The sequence below is a fragment of the Ochotona princeps genome, chromosome 9 (genome assembly GCF_030435755.1).
Source record: "Ochotona princeps isolate mOchPri1 chromosome 9, mOchPri1.hap1, whole genome shotgun sequence".
In the NCBI taxonomy this organism is placed as follows: Eukaryota; Metazoa; Chordata; class Mammalia; order Lagomorpha; family Ochotonidae; genus Ochotona; species Ochotona princeps.
The window spans coordinates 27,514,383-27,539,283 of record NC_080840.1 but is presented as its reverse complement, the minus strand read 5'-3'; the positions used below and the strand labels follow the sequence as shown (position 1 = coordinate 27,539,283).

General features: G+C 40.6%; 1 protein-coding gene across 4 annotated transcripts in view; it reads left to right on the top strand.

Annotated features, from left to right (window-relative positions):
* The window catches only part of OXR1 (oxidation resistance 1), a 327,815-nt gene that overhangs the window by 247,317 nt on the left and 55,597 nt on the right, over positions 1-24,901 (top strand). For 2 of the 4 annotated variants that reach the window (XM_058668556.1, XM_058668553.1), the window contains exons 1-4: positions 4,357-4,652; positions 16,424-16,506; positions 22,266-22,373; positions 23,261-23,374. In XM_058668556.1, coding sequence (XP_058524539.1) covers positions 4,439-4,652; positions 16,424-16,506; positions 22,266-22,373; positions 23,261-23,374 — 519 coding nt within the window. In that variant the 5' untranslated portion in view covers positions 4,357-4,438. Of the gene's footprint in view, positions 1-4,356; positions 4,653-16,423; positions 16,507-22,265; positions 22,374-23,260; positions 23,375-24,901 lie in introns of those variants that run through there. The other 2 variants (XM_058668552.1, XM_058668554.1) reach the window with 1 other exon arrangement.

Here is a 24,901-nt window from a genome sequence, read left to right as displayed (position 1 = left end):
AAACAACTGAATTGGAAAATGATTTATAAAAATATGAAAATATTGTGAAATAAGTGAAAGTAAAACTATTTTATACCAAAATATGATTTGTCAAAATATGTGAATGAAACTAGTGGATTGGTTAGCTGTAAAAATTGACTTGAACATTAGGGGAAATGATCTCAAACTAATAGCCTAATCTTTCACCTTACGAAACTAGCAGGTGGGGGGCAAGGGAACAAAAAAGAAAAGATGCGGCAAGCAAGTAGGAGGAAGGAAGTAGCAAAAAATAGCATGTGTGTTCAATAAACAGAAAGTAGGAAAAAAACTTAGAGAAAATTAATAAATCAAAAGTTTGCTCTTCACAAAAATCAATTAAGATTGACAAGCTTTAAGGAAGAGTAACCTGACCTACAAAAAAAAAAGGGAAATTACTCAAATAACGCACAAAAATATAAGACTGAAAGAGCTGATATCATCAAAGATATCAAGAAAAATAGAGAATACTATGAATGACCAATTAGATGAATTATATCAAATTGAAAAATTGCTAGAAAGGCAAAAATGACCAGAACTGAGTAAAAGAAAAATTGAAAATCTGTATGTATGTAGAAATTGGGTGGTACTAATAAAAAATTTTCCCTAAAAGAGAAACCAAGGCTCAGCCTTCTTCAACTGTGAATTCTACTACACATTTAAAGAAGTCTTGAAATCCAGAAATCCTCCCAAACTAGGAGAACATTCCTTTTTCTAAGAAACCAGTATTGCCCTAATACCAAAACCAGACCAGTACTTTACAAGAGAAGAAAACTGCAGAATACCTATGACATTGGCCCAGAACTCTCAACAAAATGCAAACCAGGTATATCTAGCAGAATATTTTGCCCATTCCTAAGTGTTATCTACAGGAAGGCAGTTTGTTTAACATGCATATGTTGATATAAACACAGAATATAGAACAAAAAAGGCACAAGATCATCTGAATTGAAGCAGAAAATCCAATATTCTTTCATCATATAATCACTCAAAACTTAGGAATAGATTGGTATATATTAAATTTCATAAAGGACATCAACAAAACATAACAAAAAAACCCTAGAGCTAATGACATACTTAATGGTAAAAGATTTTTCCAGAGTCAAAAGTGAAACAGTATTTGCTCTTGCGACTTCTGTTTGCTTTTATAATTGAGGTGCAGCTGGGGTTGATTGTGGATAGAGAAACAAAAGTCATCTGAATTGGGAAGGAAAAGAAAATTTTGATGTTTTTGTTTAGAGATGACACATTGATCTTGTTCATAGAAAATCTGAAGAAAGCCACTTCAATAGAATTTATGAATGAGTCCACCAAAGCTGTGAGACACTAAGACCACTGTTCATCTAATTGTTTCTATACAATAACAGTGACAACCTCTGTAGAAAAAAAGAATTAGGTTCATTATAATGAAAAGGCAAATAGATATGAATACTTAATGAAAGCGTAAGATTTATATACTGATAATTGTAAACACTGCTGAAAGAAAATGAAGGGTTATATAATTGGAATACTTAATACTGTGAATATCGCAACACCTTCCATACTGAGCCACAGATTTAATGAAATTCAAGTCCAAGTTACAGCTTTTCGTTTTCTTTAAGGAAATTGGTAAGCTAGTGCTAAAATGTGCATGGAATGCAAATAACTCATGATCTTCAACAAGCAAATAGAGTTCTCACTTCCCAATTTCAAAACTTACTTCAGTGCTACGGTAATCAAGAAAGCCTGGTTTGGCATGACTTCATGAAGAACGTTGACAGTCCATAAATAAAACCTCCTGTTTATGGTAGATTGATTTTTATAACTCAGTCTTAGTAAATGTGTTGCCAAGACAGGGAAAGGGTGTTTGAACTGCTAAGGTACCCATGTCCTATGTTTGAGTGCCTGAGTACAGTTCCTGACTCTATTTCCTGATGGCAGCTTTCTGCAAATGCAGACCTGGAGTAGCACTGGCATGGGTAAAGTACTTAGATCCCTGCCGTCACATGGGAGGTCCCTCCCAACTCCTAGCTCCAGCCTCCACTTTCGCAAGAGTTTTAGGGGAGAATCTGTGGGTCAGTGATCGAGCTACACTGTCTCCCTCTGTGTCTTGAGGTGTCTGTTAAAGAAAAACTTCACCAAAACTGCACCAATCTGAAGCCAGGAGCCTGGAGCCTCTTCTGGGTCTCCTATGCAGATGAAGGGTCCCAAGGCTTTGATCTGTCTTCAACTACTTTCCCAGGCCACAAGCAGGGAGTTGGATGGGAAGCAGGGCCTCCAAGATTAGAACCGGTGACCGTATGGGATCCCGGCTCATGAAGGCGAGGATTTTAGTGCTATGCTACCTCTCCAGCCCAAGAGTTGTGCCTTCCCCTCAAACCACAAATACCTGCAACTGGGGTGAGCCAAGCCTGAGCAGGTGTTCACAACATGGGTTCCTCCACATGGGCGGCAGGGCTCCAAGTACCCGAGCCGTCAGCTGCTGCTTTCCAGGCCTGCATTAGCAGGGTCTGGACTCCAAAATAGGATGCAGGTGTTCCAGGCAATGTCTCCACCATGTGCCAAAGGCCCGTCCCCAGATACTGTTCAGTAAGGATGGTAGGGATGTATGTGGCTGCTATAGGTGCGGTAAGAGCAAAGCGATTTTAGAAGGGGAAAGACATAGCCTATAACCAAGTCCAGCAAGGCACAGAAATTGTAAACCAGACCGAGATGTAAAAGTAAAATTTGAGGAAAAAACATGAACAGGAATGAGGATCTTTTTCCTGTGAAAGAAAGATCTGGAAAATTATATATACATACACACGTATAGGCTGAAGAGAAAATATGTAGAGAACAATAGAAAATTAGACGTAGAAAATATAGAATGTAAAATAAAATGTACCAAAATAGGTATAGAAAAAATATACAGCAAATATTTATAGAAAGAAGAAAAAAGTAGCAGATCACATTGGGTGGCCTCTGATTTTCTGGATGCTGGAAAAGGCAAACAGCATGTTCCAGTGATGAATTTGATTACTTCAGGATCATGATGACAGGTTCAGAGAAAAAAAAAATCAGGAGAATAAAAAAGCTGACAGCACAAATAAAAGGATTCTGTAAACACTTGGACTCAGCTGAGTTTAAATCAAAATTTAGAAAGCACTTAGTCGTCAGGGTTCTTTTTCTCCATTAGCATTATCCTTCCTTGAAACAACTACTAGTACTCATTTTCTTGCTACAGTTGAACACAGAAGTGCAGGTTTAACCACTTGTGAAAAAGACAAAACACTTTGGGTATGTCTGTGACAAACAGTAAATTTCAAGATGTAAACCTTGTTTTTGGAGTCCAAATCAGCCCATCAGAGTGACTACTTTTCAAAAGGATTTTAAGCAGTGCTAGGCTCCTCCTAGAACTCAGAAGAGGGGCTTAACCGTGCCAAGCTCCCTTACAAAACGGCATCCCTCTGATGCTATCAGAAAACGCCACTGACTCGGTGGTTTAGAAACAACACCAACGTATTTCCCACAGTTCTCAACTGTGGACTGAGGTCAGGATGCCCGCACTGTTGGGCTGTGGGGACAGATTCGGGTAGCTTTTCATTCCAGGAAGGAGGGCATAAAACGCCTGGGCAAACTCTATAAAGAGCCTGAAAGAGAACCCTCACATCTCACAGGAAGTCAACAGAGTAGTAGCTATCAGAAGTGATAGCTCTTTTCATTTGTGTCTGAATGGCAGACCTCCTGAGGAAACCTCGTGGCGACGGAGCCGGGCAGGACTGGAGTCCCGGATTGTCAGACTCTTAGCAGCTCCTCATCCCACGACCAACTTAAAATGTCACCACTTCCCTCCCTCAAGGCGCACGCAAACTTCAGGCCAGTGTTCGCAAGCTCATCTCGGGCTCCCCAGTGGCAAGCAGCTCGTCCCCCGGCCTCCCGGAGGGCCCACACTCCGCCCGGGGCCCCGGAGGGCCCACTCCCCGCCCTAGGGCCCTTCTCCCCCAGCAATCCTGAAAGTCCGGTCTGTCCCGGACGGGGCGGGCCGGGGCGGGGCGGAGCAGGGCGGGGCAGGCCTGCTCCACCAGAGCCCGGCGGGCGGGGGGAGTGAGCCTCCAGGACCCGCCCCACGGGCCCAAAAACCACCGACCTTCTGACCCTGAGTCTGTTCCGGGGAGCATGCACTTCCTTGGCAAGAAAAGTTGTTCCCGACTGCGGGTTTAGAATCGCCAGAATAAACTTTTCAAAAACTTCTGTCCCCGCTGCGTTCCCCCCACGGTGCGCCTTTCCTCGATGGTCCGCCCCGGGGCCCTGAGAGGGTCGCCCCCTTCTGCCACCCCCGCCCGCTGTGAGGCGCGCCGAGCCACCGCCCCCGGCGAGCGGGGGGCCGGCACGCTTTCTGTGGCGACGGCCGCGGAAACCGACGACCGCTGCGGCCCCCGGCCCGCGCGGCCTGCCCCGCGACAGCATGGACTACTTGACCACGTTCACGGGCAAGAGCGGGCGCCTTCTGCGGGGCACGGCTAACCGCCTGTGGGGGCTCGGGGGTGGCGGCGAAGCCCGGCAGGTGCGCTTCGAGGATTACCTGAGGGAGCCCGCCCAGGGGGACCCCGGGTGCCGGACCCCGCCGCACCACCCCCCAGCGCCATCCCGCCCGGAGGGTCCCGGCGAACCCACCCTTCGTAAGTGTCCCTGGAGGCTGACCCGGGCTGAGGGGGCGGGGGAGGCGGCGCTCAGCCGGAGAGCAGCTCAGGCAGGTGTGAGGGAGGAGGGAGACTGGTGAGGGAGGAGGGGGACAAGGGTGAGGGCGGAGGGGGACAGGGGTGAGGGAGGAGGGGGACAGGGTGAGGGAGGAGGGGGCAAGGGTGAGGGAGGAGGGGGCAAGGGTGAGGGAAGAGGGGGAGCCAGCAGGACAGGGGTGAGGGAGGAGGGGAGGCAGGAGGAGGACGGGGTGAGGGAGAGGGGTGAGGGAGAAGGGTGACGGGGTGAGGAAGGAGAGAAGGTAGGAGCAGGACAGGGGTGAGGGAGGAGGGAAGGCAGGAGGGGGACAGGGGTGAGGGAGGAGGGAAGGCAGGAGGGGGACAGGGGTGAGGGAGGAGGGAAGGCAGGACGAGTTTGGCTCTGGTGGCTCTTCCTGCCTGTCAGAGATTTTAAGGGAAGAATCGCTTCTTTTGCCCTCTTGTTCTGGGACGTGAATATTTTGAGTTAGTTATTACGTGTTTCAGTGTTTAGACACATGAAGAGCACCGTTGGGGTCACTTTTGCTGTTTGCCAAGTGTTCAGATTCACTTCCTAACTTAGAAACCCAACACTGCTTTGGGAGAGGAAATGGTTTGACTTTGCACTGGGACAGGTTGGGTTTTTCATCTGGAAAAGCCTGTGTGTTGTCTGTGAGACATCAGAATCTAGAAACTATTTCTGTTTATGCTGAGTGTTGTGTAGGTTTTCTTTCATCACAGTGGCTTGTGCAGTCTTTTTTAATCAGTCATAATGGCATGAAAATGGTAGTTTACAGATTTTTTTTTAAAGCACTGCATAATGTATGTTTTTTCGAATCTCTTTGGCTTCCTTTTACGTAAGTATGTAGCAAATCTAAGTGTAACTTTTATCTTACTTTTTCTTGTTGCCTGTTTCATGTGTTTTGGGGTTATGAGAGTGTGTGAGCTTTAGGGAGTTTAGAAAAGGGAGAAGAGGGCAAAACTAGCTCAAGGTCTGCCCATCATTTTAAGGCCGTGAGAACATCTGTGTGCAGGTATGTCACTGAATCCAGTGTTAACATGATTCGCTTTAGTAACATCTCCTCATTTTGTGTAAAATATCTTCTGTCTTGAGAATTTCTGCTAGGGAACTTCGCAGTCGTGAGTAAGGAGTAAGTGGTGACCCCTTTCCTGTCTGCTTATTCCGCTCCCCGCAGCGTGAACCAGGTGCAGAGCCCTTTTTCAAATGTGTGACCAAAGATGGGGAAGGAGTTTTTAAAGTGTTTGCATGAAGGACTTTTAAACACTAAGTTTTATGTTGCTGAACCGAAAATGTTTGATTTGTTCACAGCCTCTAGATAGATGAGAAATGTATGGGGAAACTTAACCAGAAGGAATAGCATGAACTGAATAGACTCCAACATTTACATTCCGGTCATTCATTCAAGAAACATTCATTGAACACACAGCTCTGACGCTTCAGAAGGCAGCTTCCAGCACTGCACACATTTCTGTGGAAGCTGCCCGTGAATTGCTTGCACATGCTTTAATATTTATGGTGCTTCTGGTTAGCAGAGAGGCCTTGTGATATAGTATGACCACAGTCAAATGACCAAGTGTATACTAGCTTTAACTTCCTGGAAGCATTTAGACAAGTTACTTACCTCTTTGCATAAGTGTCTTCTGGTTTGTGAATGAGGCTGATTGTTAGTATGTAAGGGCCTCGGTTCTACAGTTTTTTTTCTTTTGCCTCAGTTTTGACTGCAGGGTTGCTTTTTGCATTGGTGTCCTTCACAATGAGTGTCTGTAGCTGTGGAGGATTTCCTCTGTTTCTGCCTCTGACTGAAGGCTCTTCTCAGTTTCTTAGTGACAGCTGTGGCCGTGGCCATGGACAGATGTTTGCACACTTGCTGATTGGCTGCCCTCCAGGACACTGCTGGGTAGTGAGCTTGCCTCTCAGTGTTTCTGTTCAGTAATGGTGTTGATGAAACAGTTTGACCCTGAAAGACGAAGGGTAATCCACATACAACTTGGGCCAAGTGTTTCTGATTTTACTCTTTCTGGATAAACAAGCCCCGTGCTGAGCCGTTGGTAATACTGCTTCCATAGGTGGCCACTTTGACATCTTGCAGTGAATGCTGGTTCCACCGTTACACTCCTGAGGAAAAGCATAACGATTCAAACATATGAAAGAGATTGTCACCTCAAGATTTAGTTATTAGTAATTGAAAAGGAATTTTGAATTTTACAATGCAATCCATGTTTCTGCTTACGGAGAATATTTTTTTGCATATTATTTAAATGAAAGGCAGAAAGACAGGTCTTCAGTCTGCTGTTGGCTTCCCTGATGCCTACAGCAGCTAGGACTGGGCCAGGCTGAAGCCAGGAGCCTGGAACTCAGTTTCTGTTTCCTATCGGAGGGGCACGGATCCACCTGCTTAAGCCATCTCCTGTTGCTAGCAGGGTGCACATTAGCAAGAAGTTGGAGTTGGTAAAGGACCTGGACTCAGATCAGGACCTCCGATGGGATGCAGGCGGCTCGGGCAGTCCGAGCCAAGTGTCCATGCCAGTTAATGTTTCTCGAATTGGTGATTATCTCTGATGTATCTGTTTGGTAAGTTTCTTTTTTTTTTTTCTTAAAGATTTATTTATTTTATTACAAAGTCAGATATACAGAGAGAGGAGGAGAGACAGAGAGGAAGATCATCCGTCCTATGATTCGCTCCCCAAGTGAGCCACAACGGGCTGGTGCGCGCCGATCCAATGCCAGGAGCCAGGAACTTCCTTCCAGGTCTCCCACGTGGGTGCAGAGTCCCAAAGCTTTGGGCCGTCCTCGACTGCTTTCCCAGGCCACAAGCAGGGAGCTGGATGGGAAGTGGAGCTGCCGGGATTAGAACCGGCGCCCATATGGGATCCCGGGGCGTTCAAGGCGAGGACTTCAGCCACTAGGCCATGCCTCCAGGCCCGTAAGTTTCTTTTTATCTGGGTATTTTTATTTTTACCTCTCAGCTGGCTAAGATATTTATGAGATTGTTTAGTGATTGTGACTGTGGAAGTATACAGAGGTGAAATTTAAAAGTTTGTGTCGTTTTTCAAGGAATTTATAATCTGAGAACAAAGCCAGAAAGTGTATTGTATTGACTTGTGGCTTTGACTCACTCATTCCAACATTCTGGGGCACTGTTAATTTCCTTTTACATTGACAGCAAGAAAATCCTATGTTGCTGAATACAGGATTGCTGAAGGGGAGGCCTGCGATTAGCTCTCTGGTTACTGCTTCATTCTTGATAATTATAGAAAATGGGTAAAGTTCACTCTTGAACTTTAGGGCTTTTATTAAGTAAAGTAAGAGTGACTTTAACACTAGTGCCAACACAGTACTGATAGCAGAGGGCTTCAGAAGTTGGTAGAAAAAAATGTAATTTAGGGATATTTATTTTGGATTAAAAACTGTTTGAATTCATGTATCTTCATAACAGTCATTTTCTATGTGTATTTTGCATGTCACTTGTGCAGGAGATAAGCCAGACAAAGGGAGAACTTACATCCAGGGTGGGGCGGATCAAGCTAATGTGTACGCGGTGCTGTTGAGAGCATTGTGTAGTTTTATATTTATGATTTGTTTTTATTTTATTTTATTTTATTTTTTATTACAAAGTCAGATATACAGAGAGGAGGAGAGACAGAGAGGAAGATCTAGGCCACAGTGCCGGGCCCTACGATTTATTTGTTGCTGGACGTTTTTATTTCATATTTTTGGACCATGTCTGACCGTGGGTCACTGAATCCATGGAACCTGAAACTGCTGCTGTGTGAGGACTACGGAGTCAGAAGGCCCCTTCTGCGCATGCCTGCAGCCCTGCGTCAGGAGACTCTTACCTGGGCTTGTCCACTGAGCTTAGCAGAGCATCAGAACATGTTTGGAGGTTAAATTGCGTGTTGTAGAGAAAGGCCCCAAGTTTGTTTTTGTGTTCTAGCAGTCAATCCAATGAATGTGTGGCTGTGTGGTTAGTCTGCCCTGAGGCATGGGTTTTAGATGCTGGACTGTAGATTTTAGATTGTAGTCAAGACCTAGATTTTAGATTTCCTTACATTTTAGATTCTATTCGATAGAAATTTTTGTGGTGATGGGATTTTTTCTTTTTCAAGAGAATTTGTTTTCATTTCAAAGGCAGAATTACAGAGAGAGAAAGATCTTCCATCTACTGGTTCACTCTGCACACATGGTGGCAACAGCTGGAGCTGAACAGTCTGAAACCAGGAGCTTCTTCTGGGCCTCTCTCGCGGTGCGGAGTCCCAAGGATTTGGGCCATGCTCTGTTGCTTTCCCAGGTCGTAAGCAGACACAGGATCAAAAGTGGAGCAGCCAGCACGCGAACTGACCCAGCCCCCACAGGGGACAGCAATGCTGCAGGCAGAGGCTTAGCCTACTTTGCTATGGCATCAGCCCTGATGGGAATTTTTATTTTATATGTGATTGTTCAGTATGATAGCCACTAGGTAAATCTGAGCATTGAGTCTAGTGCAAATGAGGAAATGAGTGGAGGAATTTGAATTCTGGATTTTATACCTGTACTTCCCTATATGGTAGCAACTAGGGTGAAAGGATAAAGTTTATTAAGGTAATTATTTAGTGAAGTATAGTAAAGCACAGCAGGGACTGTGATGATGGGATCTTGCAGCGGAGGAGAGAGATGGGGTCCAGCTCCAAATATTGCATGTACAAGTGGAAATATTGCCACAGAAGGCAGTGGGAATAGGTGGGATGAGCATTTACTAAGAGGTGGCAATAGTAGTAAGGGGCTTTTGAGCTAAACCAGCCTGTCTGGCTTCTGGCTGAAACAGGCAAGGGAATTAGACTCCCTGAGGGCCAGTGTAAGATGAGAGAACTAATCAGATACCCAGGGAATGGAGAGTCAAGCTAAGTGACTTGTCAGGGTTCTTGCTCAAACTGAATTCTACAAGGAAGTGAATAGTTCCAGCAGGCTGGCCAAAGTTTGACTCAAAAAGTGTTTGGGGACTGACATGTGTACATCAGTTTAAGCTGCCACTTGTGACATGGCATCCTCCAGTCCAGCTTCTTGTTAATATACCTGGGAGGCAGTGGATGACTGCCCAAATATCTGGGCTCCTGGCATTCATGTGCAAGAACTGGGTTAAATTCTTCTTAGCTGTTGAATTTTATTTGGCTCATCTGTGGTTGGTGTTGCCATTTAGGGAGTGAACCAGCAAATGAAAGATATCTGTGGCCCAGCACCGGGATCCCTATAGCTCTGGTTCATATCCCAGCTGCTTCACTTCCCATCCAGCTCCCTGCTATGGCCTGGGAAAGCAGTAGAGGGTGGCCCAAAGCTTTGGGACCCTGCACCCACATGAGAGACCCAGAAGAAGCTCCTGACTTTAAAACCCCAGCCGTTGTAGCCATTTGGATGGTGAACCAGCAGATGGAAGATGTTTCTGTCTCTCCTCTTTGTATATCTGATCTGTCTTTTCAGTAAAATAAAATAAACTAAAAGAAAGCTTTCTTTCTGTTCTTCTGTCATTCTGCCTTCCAAATAAATGAATTAATTAAAACAATCATAAGCAGTCTGTTGTTAGATACAGACTTTCTAAAACAGCCCTACTTGTGTATTTGAAAGTCAGAATTACCGAGTGAGCAGAAACAGAGATCTTCCATCCACTGGTTTTCTTCGTAGATGCCTGTAGCAGCCAGTGCTAGGCCAGGCAGAAGCCAGGAGTCTGGAACTCCTTGCTGATCTCCTGTGTGCGTGTTGGGGCCAAGCATGTAGGGCACCTTCCACTGTATTTCCCCAAAGCATTAGTTTGGAGAGCTGGATTGGAAGTGGAGAGGCCATGATACTGGACTCCGGCACTCATATGTATACTGGTGTCACAGGCACCACCTTTACACACTGTGCTACAGTGACAGCCCCACATGGGCTCTGTTTTTAAAGATTATTTTTTTCATCTTCCGGAACAACTAACAGAGAAAGGAGAGGTACCGTTTTCTACTGATTCATTCCAGAAATGTTCCCAGGATTCCAGATATTACAGTTTCCTTAAGTGAATAGCAGGGACCTGAGCATTTAAGTCAAATTATGTGTGGAAATCCTGGATGCAGGTGTAGGAAATTGGATCAAAAGTGGAGTAAATGGTACTGTTATCTGGTCCAATATCCTGATGTGGGATGCAAATGTCCCAAACACAGATTTAAATTTAACTTTAAAGTTCTAATTTAAAATCTAAAGTTAAATTTAAAGTTCATTCCCCATCTCACTGCTTACATTACAGTTATGTCACCTAATGGCTACCGTGTTGTATAAAGCAGATGTAAAACATATTGCAAATTTTATTGGGCAACATTATTCTAGAACAGTGGGTCTCAGTGCTGGATGCTCATTAGGAATTTTAAAGTATACTAACGCCAAATGCCCACCCATAGCATTAAATCTAAAATGTGATTATAATTAAATATTTGGGCATTTAAATTTCTCAGGTGATTCTAATGTGTAACTAGGGCTTAAATGCTAATGATTTAGGAAGTGAAGGTCCACATCTTTCAGACTGTTTTAGTTAATAATGCTATCTCTGTCAGTGAAATGACAGTCTTGGATGAGTTTGGCAAGTTTATCTTTCTTCCTTTATAAGTACACGAGGTAGTCATTTGTTTTATGATGTGTGTTAAGAAACATGTGTGTTTTAGTTGTATGACAACCTCTGTGTACACTTGAGACCTTAAGAAAGTGGAGGTGACTAATGATGAAACATTCCTAAAGACTTGTGTGCTGAGTCTAAAGATCTTCATGTAACAAGATCCTAGTGAAATTTGTACTCTCAAAGTATTGAAAATTACGATGAACCATTTTAGTACCAGCCAGAGATGTTTGCACCTCTCTCCCATTTTCTAAGAATGAGTTAATTGGGAAAGGGGGTAAAAATAATACATCTTAAGTATTAAAAAAAGTTGTTCATTACAAAAATTAAATTTGGGCCTGGCACAATGGCTCAGTGGTTAAATCCTCACCTTGGAAGCACTAGGCTCCCATATGAGCGCTGGGTCATGTTCCAGCTACTCCATTTCTCTTCCAGCTAGCTGCCTGCTTGTGGCCTGAGAAAGCTGTAAAGGATGGCCCAAAACCTTGGGACCCTGTACTGTTGCGGGAGACCAAGAAAAGGCTCCTGGCTTTGGATGGGCTCAGTTCCAGCTTTTTCAGCCACTTAGGGAGTTAACCAGTGGTTGCAAGATTTTTCTCTTTCCCCAAGCAGCTGCAACAGCCGGAACTGTGCAGATCTGAACCCAGGAACCAGGAACCTCTTCTGGGTTTCACACATGGGTTCAAGGCCCCAAGGCTTTCTGCTGTCCTTGACTGCTTTCCCAGGCCACAAGCAGGGAGCTGGATGGGAATTGGCACTGCTGGGATTAGAACCGGCCCATATGGGATCCAGGCCGATGCAAGGCAAGGACTTCAGCCGCTAAGCGACCATGCCGGGCCCAACTGATGACAGTTTTTGTTTCTTTGGTTAAAGTAAGTCATAATTTCTGACGTCAGTTCAATGAAAAATGTATAGGTAACTTAATAAAGATGTTATAGTCTGTGACATAACTAACCTAGAAAAGAATTATATTAGTTTGACATAGATGTGAGAACTGTTAGTCTTAACTGTCAGCAGTAGGGAGTTATAGGAAACCCCATGTTTTCATCAGTTACTTAGTTTGAAAATTTGATCCCTTCAAAAGCTTGGTGACAGTGTCTCAAATTTTTTTTGAATGTGAATCTGTAAAAAAACCATTAGATCTTAAAGCCCTGCCTGGGGTCATGTGGTGCCAGCATGCTCCCAGGCGATCCTAATGCTGCCACTCCTTGGAACACGCTTTGAATAGCTGAGCTGTATCACTCTTTAATATCATGGGACTTTGGACCTAGAAGAGGGCCACCAGAAGTCCTTGAGTGTGTATTAACACTTAAAGGTGAGGTGGAGGAAGTTAAGGTTAAAGGGAAACATCAGTGGACAGGAAGCCAAGAAGAATTGGAGATGTTTCCGAAAGAAGTGAGAGAGTAGGTTCTCCAAGGAATTGGCTGCATACTCTGCAGAGGTTAAGCAAAATGCCATTGAAAGAAAAAACAAAAAGTCAAGTTTGTTGGTTTTTCATTCCAAGGCAAATGTAGTGAGCTGGAGAAGAGAGGTGATAGTGTAGTGCATTGTGAAATCTGTTGAAATTCAGCAGGTTAAACTACAAAAGAAGCAGAAAGACCTGGTAATACCTAGAGAATGGGTACAGAACTGAGGGGGGAATTGAAGTGTTTTATTTGTGGATAAGGAGTGAATTGTTGAGACATTTTTCAGTAACTCACTCTAGAGGAAATCACTTAACTAGAAAACCAATAATCAACTTATCTTGCTTAATTTATTTAGAAGATGCTTTTAAAGTATTTGAGATTTTTTTCCATCTCTGTTACTGTATTTGAAAATAGTGGCTACCAGTTCAATAATTTTAGGCGTCACTGTTTTATCAGTAGCTAATACCAAAATTATATTCAGTTATAAGTCTCTTGAAGTTATAATCCCCATTGATTTCTGTATTTGCTTTTTACCTCTGGTTTGCCTTTCCTGTTCTGCTACCAAAACATTTTTTTAGAAGTCTGCTATTGTTTTATGAGTTCTTTGCTGTAAAATCTTTCCGGAGCAGTGAGTTTGAGAAATTATCTTATGAATTATCCAAGATCCTGCTGAGAACACAACACAGATATTACTGGTATTACCAGTAAGTTAACTGGATGTGACTAGAAGATCTAAGTGAACGGGGAACAAAAGGGCAGGAACCCCAGTTTGAAATTCCACATTGACTGTAGAAATATGCACTGAGAGATTAAAGATAACTATGAAAGCCATGGACCTTTAGAAGGGAGTACATTGCAAAATGAAAGACAAATACTTCTTGACCACATATTATTTCTTCAAAAAGTATATCTAAAGTTAAGCTACTTCTAAAAGAACATTATAGGTGTTACTTTTACACTTTTGACTTAGCTTTAGCTGAGATGTATTTAAGCATGCCTTGATTATATGATACTAGCAGTTTATTTCCCATTTCTCTTCTATTTACCTCCTGATATTTTCTCAATATACTTGATGTTTTAGATTTTTCTGAGCTCTATAATTGATTGTTTTATGGCGCTAGAGAATTCCTCTTACTTTGGGCCTCAAAATGTTGTACTTTGTGGGAAAAATAAACTGGCATAACTGCTTTGTTAGGATGATAGTTCAGCTTTAGATCATCAGCATTCTTGTAGCATCATTAACATGACCTGTTACTGCTAGTGTTCTCAAATATTGGCCATCTCTGGAAAAATACTGCTTTCTATGTGTCAGTTTGTTTCTGTTCAACATTGCAAGCATAGTATTTGGCACATAAAGTATAATTAGGTACATGACACAATATGAGAAACGAAGAAATAGGGGCAGACCTGCAGGAACGCTAGATTTTGCAGAAAAATTTAAAATAGCTCTGAAGAATTTTGAACTGAGAACTTTGTAGGTACACAAACTACAGGGAAGTGAATATTCTAGAACTGAAAACTTTAACTTTCCAAACTAAGACCTTTAAGGATGGATTTAACAAGTTGGATAATAGAGAGGAAAAAATTAGTGATTTTTTTAAGTCATAAGAGTACATTTTAAATGTATAGAGGGCCAAAGACTGGGCAACTGTATTAGAAGATAAATAAGCTCAGTAAAAAGACCTCTAACTTACGTAAATGTGAGTCCTTGGTAGAGAGAGCATGGGCAATGTGGTGAAATGTTAAAACGAGAATGACTAGGATCCCAGAACTGAAGACACACTTTATTATGATCAGTTGTTTTAAAGATGTATCTGTTTGGCAGGGAGATGAGGGGTGCCAAGAGGGAGTGGGATAGAGAAGGGGCGGAAGTATTCCCTGGTTTGCTTTCCAAATGACTACAGCTGGGACTGGACAGGCTGCAGCCCCAGACTAGGCGTCTCCCAGGTAGATGGGCGACGACCAAGCCTGTGCCCAGTTACTCCTGCATTCACAGACACATTAGCAAGGAGCTTGGTGGAAATTGGGGCAGCCTGGACACAAACCAATACCCACTTGGCTGCCTGTGTTATATAGATGATAGCTCAACTACTATAATATGATACTGGTTCCAAAGAAAGATGTAAATTAGAAACTGAGACATCCTTACGAAGCCTTAGTGGAAATCACATCAAAGATAAATTTTTAAAAGCCATGCAAATATGTTTTAGACTTTTTTGTACTTAGGTGCATCTACTTTGTCTTTGCAGAGTATAGCTTATTTGGGGGGAAAAGGGTATCAGTTTCATTAAGAATTTTTCGAGCAACAAAGAGAACACAACACACAGGTGTTTCAGAAATTCCACCGTTCCCCCAAATTTCCACAGCGGCAAGGGAGGGAAACAGAAGGCTGGGAACTCAATGTGGATCTCCCCTGGTGGGCGGCAGGATCTGAATCACAGGAGGCTTACTGCTGCCCCACATGGCGTGCATTAGCAGGAAGCTGGCCGCTGGAGTGGGGCTGCGACATCACCACCACCAGCAGAAATCGCTAAGCTAAAGGCCCTCTTCCAGAAAACTATCAGTGCGCATACTGTTAGATTCACCGACCACCAGGAAAGAATAATTCAGCCATATATGTAAAAAGAATTGAGATGGCCTGTGTTTCAGGGAACAGGGTCACGGGCTTCCCTTCCCTGTGCAGCAGACAGACGTGAAGGAGTGGGCTGCAGAGGAAGAAGCGCGTGGAAGAGACGGGGAAGGGGCTTTTTAAACTCTCCTAGACACAGAAGCCAATACGGGGGTTGCCTCAGCCCTTATTTGGCGGGGGCATATGGGCTTGTGCCCCTCATTGGTGCAACCGTGGTTTCATAGCCTGAGGGGCCTGCCGGAATTCCACCATCCTTCCTGGTTGGAAGCAAACTCCTCTGGTTACCATGGTAGCCAGCAGATACATGTAACTTTTCACTGTGTTTGGATAAATACAGCTTTTCACTATGTTTAAATCTTGCTCAATGTTAGGTTTTTAGGTTGGTCTTTTAGAGATTTTTCCTTTTCTTTTAAAATGTTTAGTTAGAATGTCATTTTATCACTTCAGTACAGTTGTTACGTGAGTTATATAGATGAGGTTAATACTGCAAAATATAAAGTTAAAATGGGATTGTAATATTGGTGAGAAGTGTTCAAATGCAATGACTATTCTTGGCAATTAATCTATAATTGTAATCAAGTGTGTTCAAGTGTGAAAGCACATGTTCAATTCATTCTGTATAAACTAGCAGTGACTTATTATACTGAGAAGAGATGATTTATGGTAGCAGATCAAAATATTTGTGTGAAGACCAATGGTATGCTCTTTCAGACTTACTGTGGTTAATGTATCTTCAAATGTATTTTTGAAAATATTTGCAACTTTAAATATAGTTATTTATGATTAAATGGTTTAAAAGAATTGTCTCACCATTGAGTTCTTGTGTTGACAAATACTTATATTTTGAATTGCTTTGCATTTATTATATCAGGTCATGCAGATCAATTCCCAAAGCAAGTGCAAAAAGAGGACAGTTCCTTTTTTAACAAGTGTTTTTAGAGCCGAGAGTCCCAGGGCGAAAGCTATCTTAGTGGATGGGGATATGCCAAGGAAGCTCTTAGCAGCGGTCCTTAATAATAGTCTGAAAGAAAATGAATTTAATAGGAATTTTGCTTCATTTCTTTTTAGACACTGGCCAAAAGAAGACCCTAGACAAGAAAGATGGGAGACGAATGTCTTTTCAGAAGCCTAAAGGGACAGTTGAGTACACTGTAAGTTGCTTGTTTTTGGAAAACTAGCTCGTCTTTATAATAGTTTTGTTTGATTTTCTTCTTATTAATAAATCTTGAGTAGTTATTTTGAAAATCTATACTTTTTGTAACATTTATAGTAATAATAATTAAGTTCTTAGTTGTGTTTTTTTCTTAAAGAGATGATTTTTTTCCTTGAGGAGATACTTTGCTAAGTGACATACAAAGATTATTACTCCAATAAATCATAATTTAATGTAGATGATAATTTCTTGGAAATCATATTTCCTATGCTACAATTCTTTTTATTAGGAGAAACTGTAAGAAAAATATTTACTTCTTTAGAAATGTGATCCTCATTAAATTTGTAGCAATACTAATAGTGGCTGATGAAATACTTAAAGGGTAAGTTGATACTAATATTCCAGAAAAGCCTCTGGTATTGCATCATTTACATTCACTTATTGCTAAGTTTTTTAAACTCTAAAAGCAGAGTTGTCTTTTTCCCTGTGTTCTTGAAATGACCTTCAAATCTTCATTCAGTTGATTTTTCACATTACTGGCTGCTAAGGGATACTCAAGTATAAATTGTTTTGATGGGTGAGTTGCTTCATGTATTTTAGTTTATTTTATAGTATTAATATGTTGTAAAGCAGTTACTTGATCTGTGTGTTGTTATTTTGTGTTTCTCTAATGTAACTATTAAGGAGAAAACAGCAGCTTTAAACACTTAGCATTTGTGCATAACGTCTTATAGTCCCATTTGCATCATCAATATTTTTTGTGAATCCTTAACATTGAACAAATCATAAAAATTTCTTTATGCTGTTTTCATATACTATGTAACTGGCAGCTTGGATTGTTAAGTATTTTTTAAAAGGTTAAAAGCCAGATAATTTTGGATAGGATTAAATTTACTAGTATCTGGGGCCCGGCGGCGTGGCCTAGTGGCTGAAGTCCTCTCCTTGAACACCCCGGGATCCCATATGGGCGCCGGTTCTGATCCCGGCAGCTCCACTTCCCATCCAGCTCCCTGCTTGTGGCCTGGGGGGGCAGTCGAGGATGGCCCAATGCATTGGGACCCTGCACCCGTGTGGGGGACCTGGAAGAGGTTCCTGGTTCCCGGCTTCGGATCGGTGCGCGCCGGCCCGTTGCGGCTCACTTGGGGAGTGAATCATCAGACGGAAGATCTTCCTCTCTGTCTCCCCTCCTCTATGTATATCTGACTTTGTAATAAAATAGATAAATCTTTAAAAAAAATTTACTAGTATCAAAAGAATATTAAACATTAGTATAAACTTAAATTGAGCATATGTGTACCTTTGCTGCCTGGCTGAGAAATTGAGAAAATAATTCCAAACAATAAAAGATGCAATAGAACTTATGACTACAGCTAGAGCTTATGACTACAGCCACAGTACTGTGAAGAATTATAACATTTGATGACTTTTTACAAAAAGTATTTATGTGTTTGAAAGTCAGAGTTAGAAAGGAGGGAAGAGAAGAGAGAGAAACAGACAGACAGACCATCTTTACTTGCTGGTTGACTGAGCTGGAGGAGATTGAATGTACTAGCCAGGAGCTTCATCCAGATCTGCCCTACTAGGGCTGGGGCCCAAGCACATGGGTCAGCTTTCACTACTTTGCTGGATGCACAGCACTGGGTTGGATTGAAAGTGGAGCAGTGGGGACTACATAAGCTGTGACTATAAGGGATGCTGGAACTACCGTTGGTAGCTTAGCTTGCTGTGCTAAAGCACAGGCCTCAACATTTCTATTGCTTTTGAATTCAATTTATGGTTCATTTGATTCAGTTTATATTGTTTTATCCGTAGCCAAGGTGAATTTAAATTAAAAATTTTGACTTAGCATATTTCTAAAATATCTGAATGAAGCATAATTTAGTGTTTGGAAAAGCATTTGATTCTTTTCTCCTAAAATAAATCTCTTTATATTGCATTGTACTTTTGTTTGGTCCTTCTACGCCATTTAATATAGCTTATATACATTTCCAAACAACTTGTAGCTAAGATTCAGAAAATACTACACATAATTATTTCTTGTTAATTAGGTATTTCATACCTATCTACTGAAAGAGCCTTTATTAATTTTCCTTTTATCAAGCCCAGTAACTTCGTTATTTTGCTGTTTCTGCCTACTCAGCATTTGTTGCTTCTAATTTTATTATTTTTTAAAAGATTTATTTATGTTTATTGGAAAGACAGATGTACAGAGAGGAGGAGAGACAGAGAGAAAGATCTTCTGTCTGATGATTCACTCCCCAAGTGAGCTCAACGGCCGGTGCTGTGCCAATCCAAAGCCAGTAGCCAGGAACTTCCTTCCAGGTCTCCCACGTGGGTGCAGGGTCTCAAATGCATTGGGCCATCCTCGACTGCTTTCCCAGGCCACAAGCAGGGAGCTGGATGGGAAGTGGAGCTGCTGGGATCAGAACCGGCGTCCATATGGGATCCCGGGGTGTTTAAGGCGAGGACTTTAACCATCACACTATTGCCCTGGGCTCTAATTTTCTCTTCTTAAGGTTAGGGCTTATATAATAGTTTTTACAATATGATTCTGTGGCTCAAAAATCTAATTTTGTCTGAAAAATCTTCATTATACTCTCCTACCTAACAGTTTATCTGTTTAGGGATTTATAGATTGAGAGTTATTTTTCTATTATTACTCTGAAGACAGTGGAATTCATTGCCTCATGTTTTTTTGTTTGACTTATTTCTTTATTTTGCGAGAGATGGTAGGAAGAGAACTAGCAGAGAGGTTGCAGTGCAGGGAGACTGCGAGGCAGAGTGAGTGAGTGAGCTTGCATCCACTGGTTCACTCCCAAAACTCCCAAGATTGAGGAGGGCTGAGCTGGGGACTGGGAACTCAGTTCAGGTCTCCTAAACAAGTGAGGGATCCACAGATTTGAGCTATTACTGCTGCCTTTCCAGGGTAAACATTAACAGGAAGCTGGACTCAGGAGTGAGAGATGAACTTAATCCAGACTGTCTGTTATGGAATGTAGTCATCCTAACCAGCATCTTCGTCTCTAGGCCAAACACACACCCTTGTCCTGCGATTTTTGAAAACCTTTGTCCTCGTGCAGTAGCCTACTGGATAAAGTCCTTCCTTTGCATGTTCTGGGGTCCCGTATGGGTGCCACTTTGTGTCCCAGCTGCTCCACTTCCCATCCAGCTCCCTGCTGTGGCCTGGGAAAGCCTTGGGACCCTGCACCTGTGTGAGAGACCCAGAAGAAGCCCCTGACTCCTGGTTTTGGATCAGCTCAGCTCTGTCTGTTGAGGCCACTTGGGAAGTGAACCAGCAGATAGGTGGTGGATGTTTCTCTTGGTTTTTCCTTCTCTGTAAATCTGACTTTCCAATAACAATAAATAAATCTAAAAAAAAAAAATAAAATCTTTATCCATTTATAAACAACCACCTTTTTTTCCTCTTTGTATATATAGTCCTGAACTGCTGCTGTAAGTGTGGTTATAGATATATTTTATCTTTGCTATGTATTTTTCAGTTTAAGGAAATTGCATCCAAATGTAATGGAATAATTGGCAGCCATTTTTTTCTCTCCTCTTCTTTCTGAATTCTCTTCCAGAATCTGCTTTATTCCTGAAACTGATTATACTACTTTTTGCTGTCATGCTTTATTGACGAGCTGGTTTTTTTTTTAAAGAATTATTTATATTTGGTAGGCAGAGTTACAGAGGGAAGGCTAGAAAAATATTTATCGTACATCTGCTGGGTCACTCCCCTAATGGCCACAACAGCCAGAGCTGGCCAGAAGCCAGGAACCAGAAGTTTCCTTTGGTCTTCCATGTGGGTGCAGGAAACCAAGCCCTTGGACTGCCATCCACTGCTTTCCCAGGCCACCAGCAGTGAGTGAGATCAAATGTGGAGCAGCCCAGACCTGAACTGGTACTCTTAAGAATGCCAGCACAAGAGCTGTCCTAACCCACCAGGCCACAGAGGCAGCTGCTGGTCCGGTCTTTTGCTGTTGTTTTGATTCTAGTGTACATTTGCTTTCTTGTTTCTTTCTTTGTTTAGTCCAAATTCAAGTGGTCCTTTGTTTCTTTTTATGTTTCAATTGACAATGTGCTGCTTGGAGAGCTTTGTAACTTTCCTATATTAAATGAATAATTTTTTTGGTTATTACCTTTCTAGCTGCTTTTTCTTGCTTGCTTGCTTGTTTTTTGTTTTGTTTTTTACTACTGTCACCTCCTGTTTAACCAATGGTGATAAACCCTTTACCATCTCTCCTCCTGTACCTGCACAGTGACACATTGCATTTCCGTTTTCCTTTGGTCTGTTGTTTATCCAAGTTAGAATTTTTTGTCTGTATCAACTGCTGTTTCACCTTTATTCCTGTGTTATTGTCACCACATAATCCATGCATTTCTTCTCTTGCATATTACATGAAAATCTTATGCTTTAATCTCCTTCTTTTCATTTCTATTATTTTAAACCTAGTCTAATACATTACTGTCATTGCCTTTTATGCATTCATGCGTTTATTCCATTAATCCTGGTCCCATTGTCATAATATCGATGTCTCTTGGGCCGTGTAATTCCCTTGTTATAACGATTGGTACTTAATATTCCTTTTATTATAATCATTTCATAGGATCATTGTGAAGATAAATGTATAATTACTGCGTACTTTGTATAGTTACAGGCGGTAGCTTTTTTCTTATGTCACCTCATTATGGTTCATTGTGTATGGGAGAATTTTATGTAGATGGAAGGAGGCAGAACTAGGTTATTAACCCACTCTGTCATAAATTCAATTTTAGAAAAAAAATGAAGGAATTGTGTCTTTTGTGATTACACACACCACATCATATGCTTGCTTTTTACAACCTGATTCCAAATGGTTTTTCAATTCTAAATATATTTTTAGAACTCTATCTTCTAATCACATCCCAAAAAGATGTACTTGGTAAGATACACTGGATAGCTTTCTGTTTCCTAACTCTGTCTGTTCTCACTTTGAAGGTTCTTTTCCTTCTTTTTGCTTTTTAACTTTTACCGCCTATGAAGTCTTCTGTGAAACTAATGGTATTCTGTCCATATTCAAAATGTATTTGCACTAGTTTTCCATTTTAAACTACTCTGTTATGTATAACCTTTTCTGTTTACCCTCAACTAGATTTTAAATCCTTTGTATATTAAGACCTTCTAGTTGTGTTCTCTTCTGAGCTCTCAGTAATGCCTTTTGCAGAGAACACAGAGGGAATGTGATGACTGAGCAAATGACTTACTTTGAAAATGGTACCATCTCATTCTTGAGGTGTTTAGAAATAAGATCATGAAAGTATGCTCATGATTCAGAAACAGATTGTGTCCAACTTCGGTTCAGATGGCAGATTATATGTACACAAATATAATAAGAAGTTGCATTCCAAGTTTAATACAAGTATACATTCCTAAAATAAAGTTTTTAAATTTCTAGAATTACATTTATTTTTAGAAACTACTTAAAGAAATAATAACCTAACATATCTATAAAATGAAAATTATTTGTTTTATAAGTTACATTGCTTGAAATAGAGGCCCACATGTATTTTGGTGATGCATATACTGTGAAATGATAATTTGAGATCATTTGTAAACAAAAAATGATCTTTCTTAACAGTTAGCTCCAATGAGCATACTGCTTATTAATCAAATATAAGATTAATCCGTAAGTATATTAATGAACTTTAGCCCTGATGGTTTAGTTTTTTTCTTTGCTGTTTTAGTAGATTAATAGTTTTTTTTTTTCTTTTAAACAGGTTGAATCAAGGGATTCATTGAATAGCATAGCCCTGAAATTTGATACAACACCCAACGAACTTGTTCAATTAAATAAATTATTCTCCCGAGCAGTTGTTACAGGACAGGTATTATCTGTTTTTCTTACTGCGTTGATATTTAGAGATATCAAGTGGCAAGTCAAAAAGCATTCATTGCCTTAATAATGTGAAAAATTTGAGAATGTTATGCCTTTGCATAATGCAAATCACTCGTGAGGAGAAAATTAAATGGCGTAAATGTCTGAATAAATTTCCTAGTGAATACTGAAACTAAAAATTTTTTTTTCAGTGTAGTTTTCAAGAACTTTTAACAATATCTGAAGCAGAACATTTTTATGATTAGAATTTCTAGCACTTTTAATGGTAAGGCATCATTGCATATCAGGTTTTCAGCTTACTTTTCAGAAGCAACCAGTTACTACATTTATCTCTTTCCATAATTATTGCAGCCTTTCTATTTTTTGTGTATTTTGTTTCTTTATATTTAACTTCTGTTTTTGTAAAATGCTAGTTTTAAACAGTACTTTTTCATGTCTGTATCATTATGCATTGTATGGTATATCATTAGTTAATCACAATAATAGTCTTGCTGTTTTCTTCTAAAATGTAAACATTACTGTAATAAACACATATATATCTGTTTTTGTTCATATGTAACTCAATAAATTGCTAGAAGTAAAATTGATGACTTAAGGATTAGGTATAGTTTTAATCTTGTTACTTATCATGAAATTGTCCTGTAAGAGGAATCACTAATATGATAATTAATGTTTTCTTAGACTAACTCAACAATATCAATTATATCTAATTTTATTTTTATTATTTTTTTTACTTTGCTAGACTTTTTATTGTAATAAACATTTTTATAATCTGAAAATTTTTATTCTTTCTATTTCTTAAGGTCATTGCTCATGGTGAATCATAAGGTTAACGTTTCAATTTGCATGATTCTTTGTCTGAATGTTTTCTGACAGGTTTTATATGTTCCTGATCCTGAATATGTCTCCAGTGTTGAGAGCTCTCCATCTCTAAGCCCCATAAGTCCGCTGTCACCAACGTCATCTGAGGCTGAAATTGATAAGACCAGCGTAAGTATCCCTACTTTTCCAAGATGACTGTGAAAAAATCTTGTATACTCATTTTTCATGATATGTTTTCATGTGCATTGACTGTGGTAAAATAATATTTTTTTTTCCTTTTTATTTTGTTACTTAAAATTTTCAAGTCAGGTTTTGAAGTAAAATGTTGTTAAATCAGAAAGCTTAAACTGACTTATTTTCGATAGTAGTAGTGGTAATGATGATGGTGATCCAGAGATACTCATCAAATCTTAGAAATGCCATACATAATTTTCAGGATTTTAATTAATAAATACATTATCACAATAGAAAGTTCTTGTCCTATTTTGTTGTTGTTGTTGTTGTTTGTTTTTTGGGTTTTGGGGGTAAGAGATAGGGAGGGAGCACTCTTGATCTGCTGGCTCACTGTCCAGATTGAGAGAGTATGGGCAAAGAGTACTCTCGCATCTGCTGGCTCGCTCTCTCGCTGACTGCAATGGTCAGAGGGACTGAAGCTGGAAACCAGGAACTCAGTCCAGATCTCCCATGTGGGTGACAGGGACTCAGCTGCGTGAGATATCCCCTGCTGTCCCCTACAGTCTGCATGAATTAGCAAAAGTTGAAATCAGAACCAGGCACTCTGACATGAGATTCAGGCATCTTAGCTTCTAGGCCACTCAAATACTTCCCATTTGAATTTTCATTTTTAATTTTAATCATTCTTTCAAATGTTAACATTTGTTAGGAGCAGATGCTCTGTGTTACAATTTATAAATAAATTTCAAGGTACAAAACTGTATTTTGATAGAAATCTCTGGAGAAGAATTAAGTTTTTGTGTTTCTTTTCTATATATATCAATAACCAATTATAAAATAGTGACATTGTTTGTGTGCTAAGGGCTGTCAGTCCTTCATTAATGACAAGATTCCCATGGGAGATTTTTCTGAATGGCTCTTTTGACTTTTTTGAGATATCAGTATATGTTACTGATGTTAGCCCATAGTTATTTGTTTCTAACTCCTAGTTTTACACTTTTACTTTCTGAACACTAATATTGTCCCACTCTTTTTTATGGAGTATGTGATATATTACTGGTATGTATTTTCTTGTCCTTGGACTTTGCTCCCTTACTATCATCCGTTACTATCATGGGACAGAGAGAAAAACGGTATTTTTCAAATGTATATTTTTTTGATGCCTTCTTTTGTGTAAAAATTGTAGCACTATACTTTCGGGTGCATCCATATGAAAGGAATTTATTTGCATGTAGATGTCTGCATGTCTCTAGCATTGTGTTTCTGTGTTATAATTACTGGGTTTATGTGTCCAATACTCCATATATTAAAGTGTATACTCTTAGAAGCAAGGGTATTTTGTTTTATCAGATATAACTCCTATTTGCTTTGCATTGATTAAATAATGCAAATAAACATTTTATATGTTTTCCCCAGAAAATGCTTATATTTTTAGTAATGATTGATTGGAGTAATTTCAGGCGTACCTCTGAGTTTGTCCTCACTAGAACACAGCATATCTTCACAGAATGCTGTTATGGT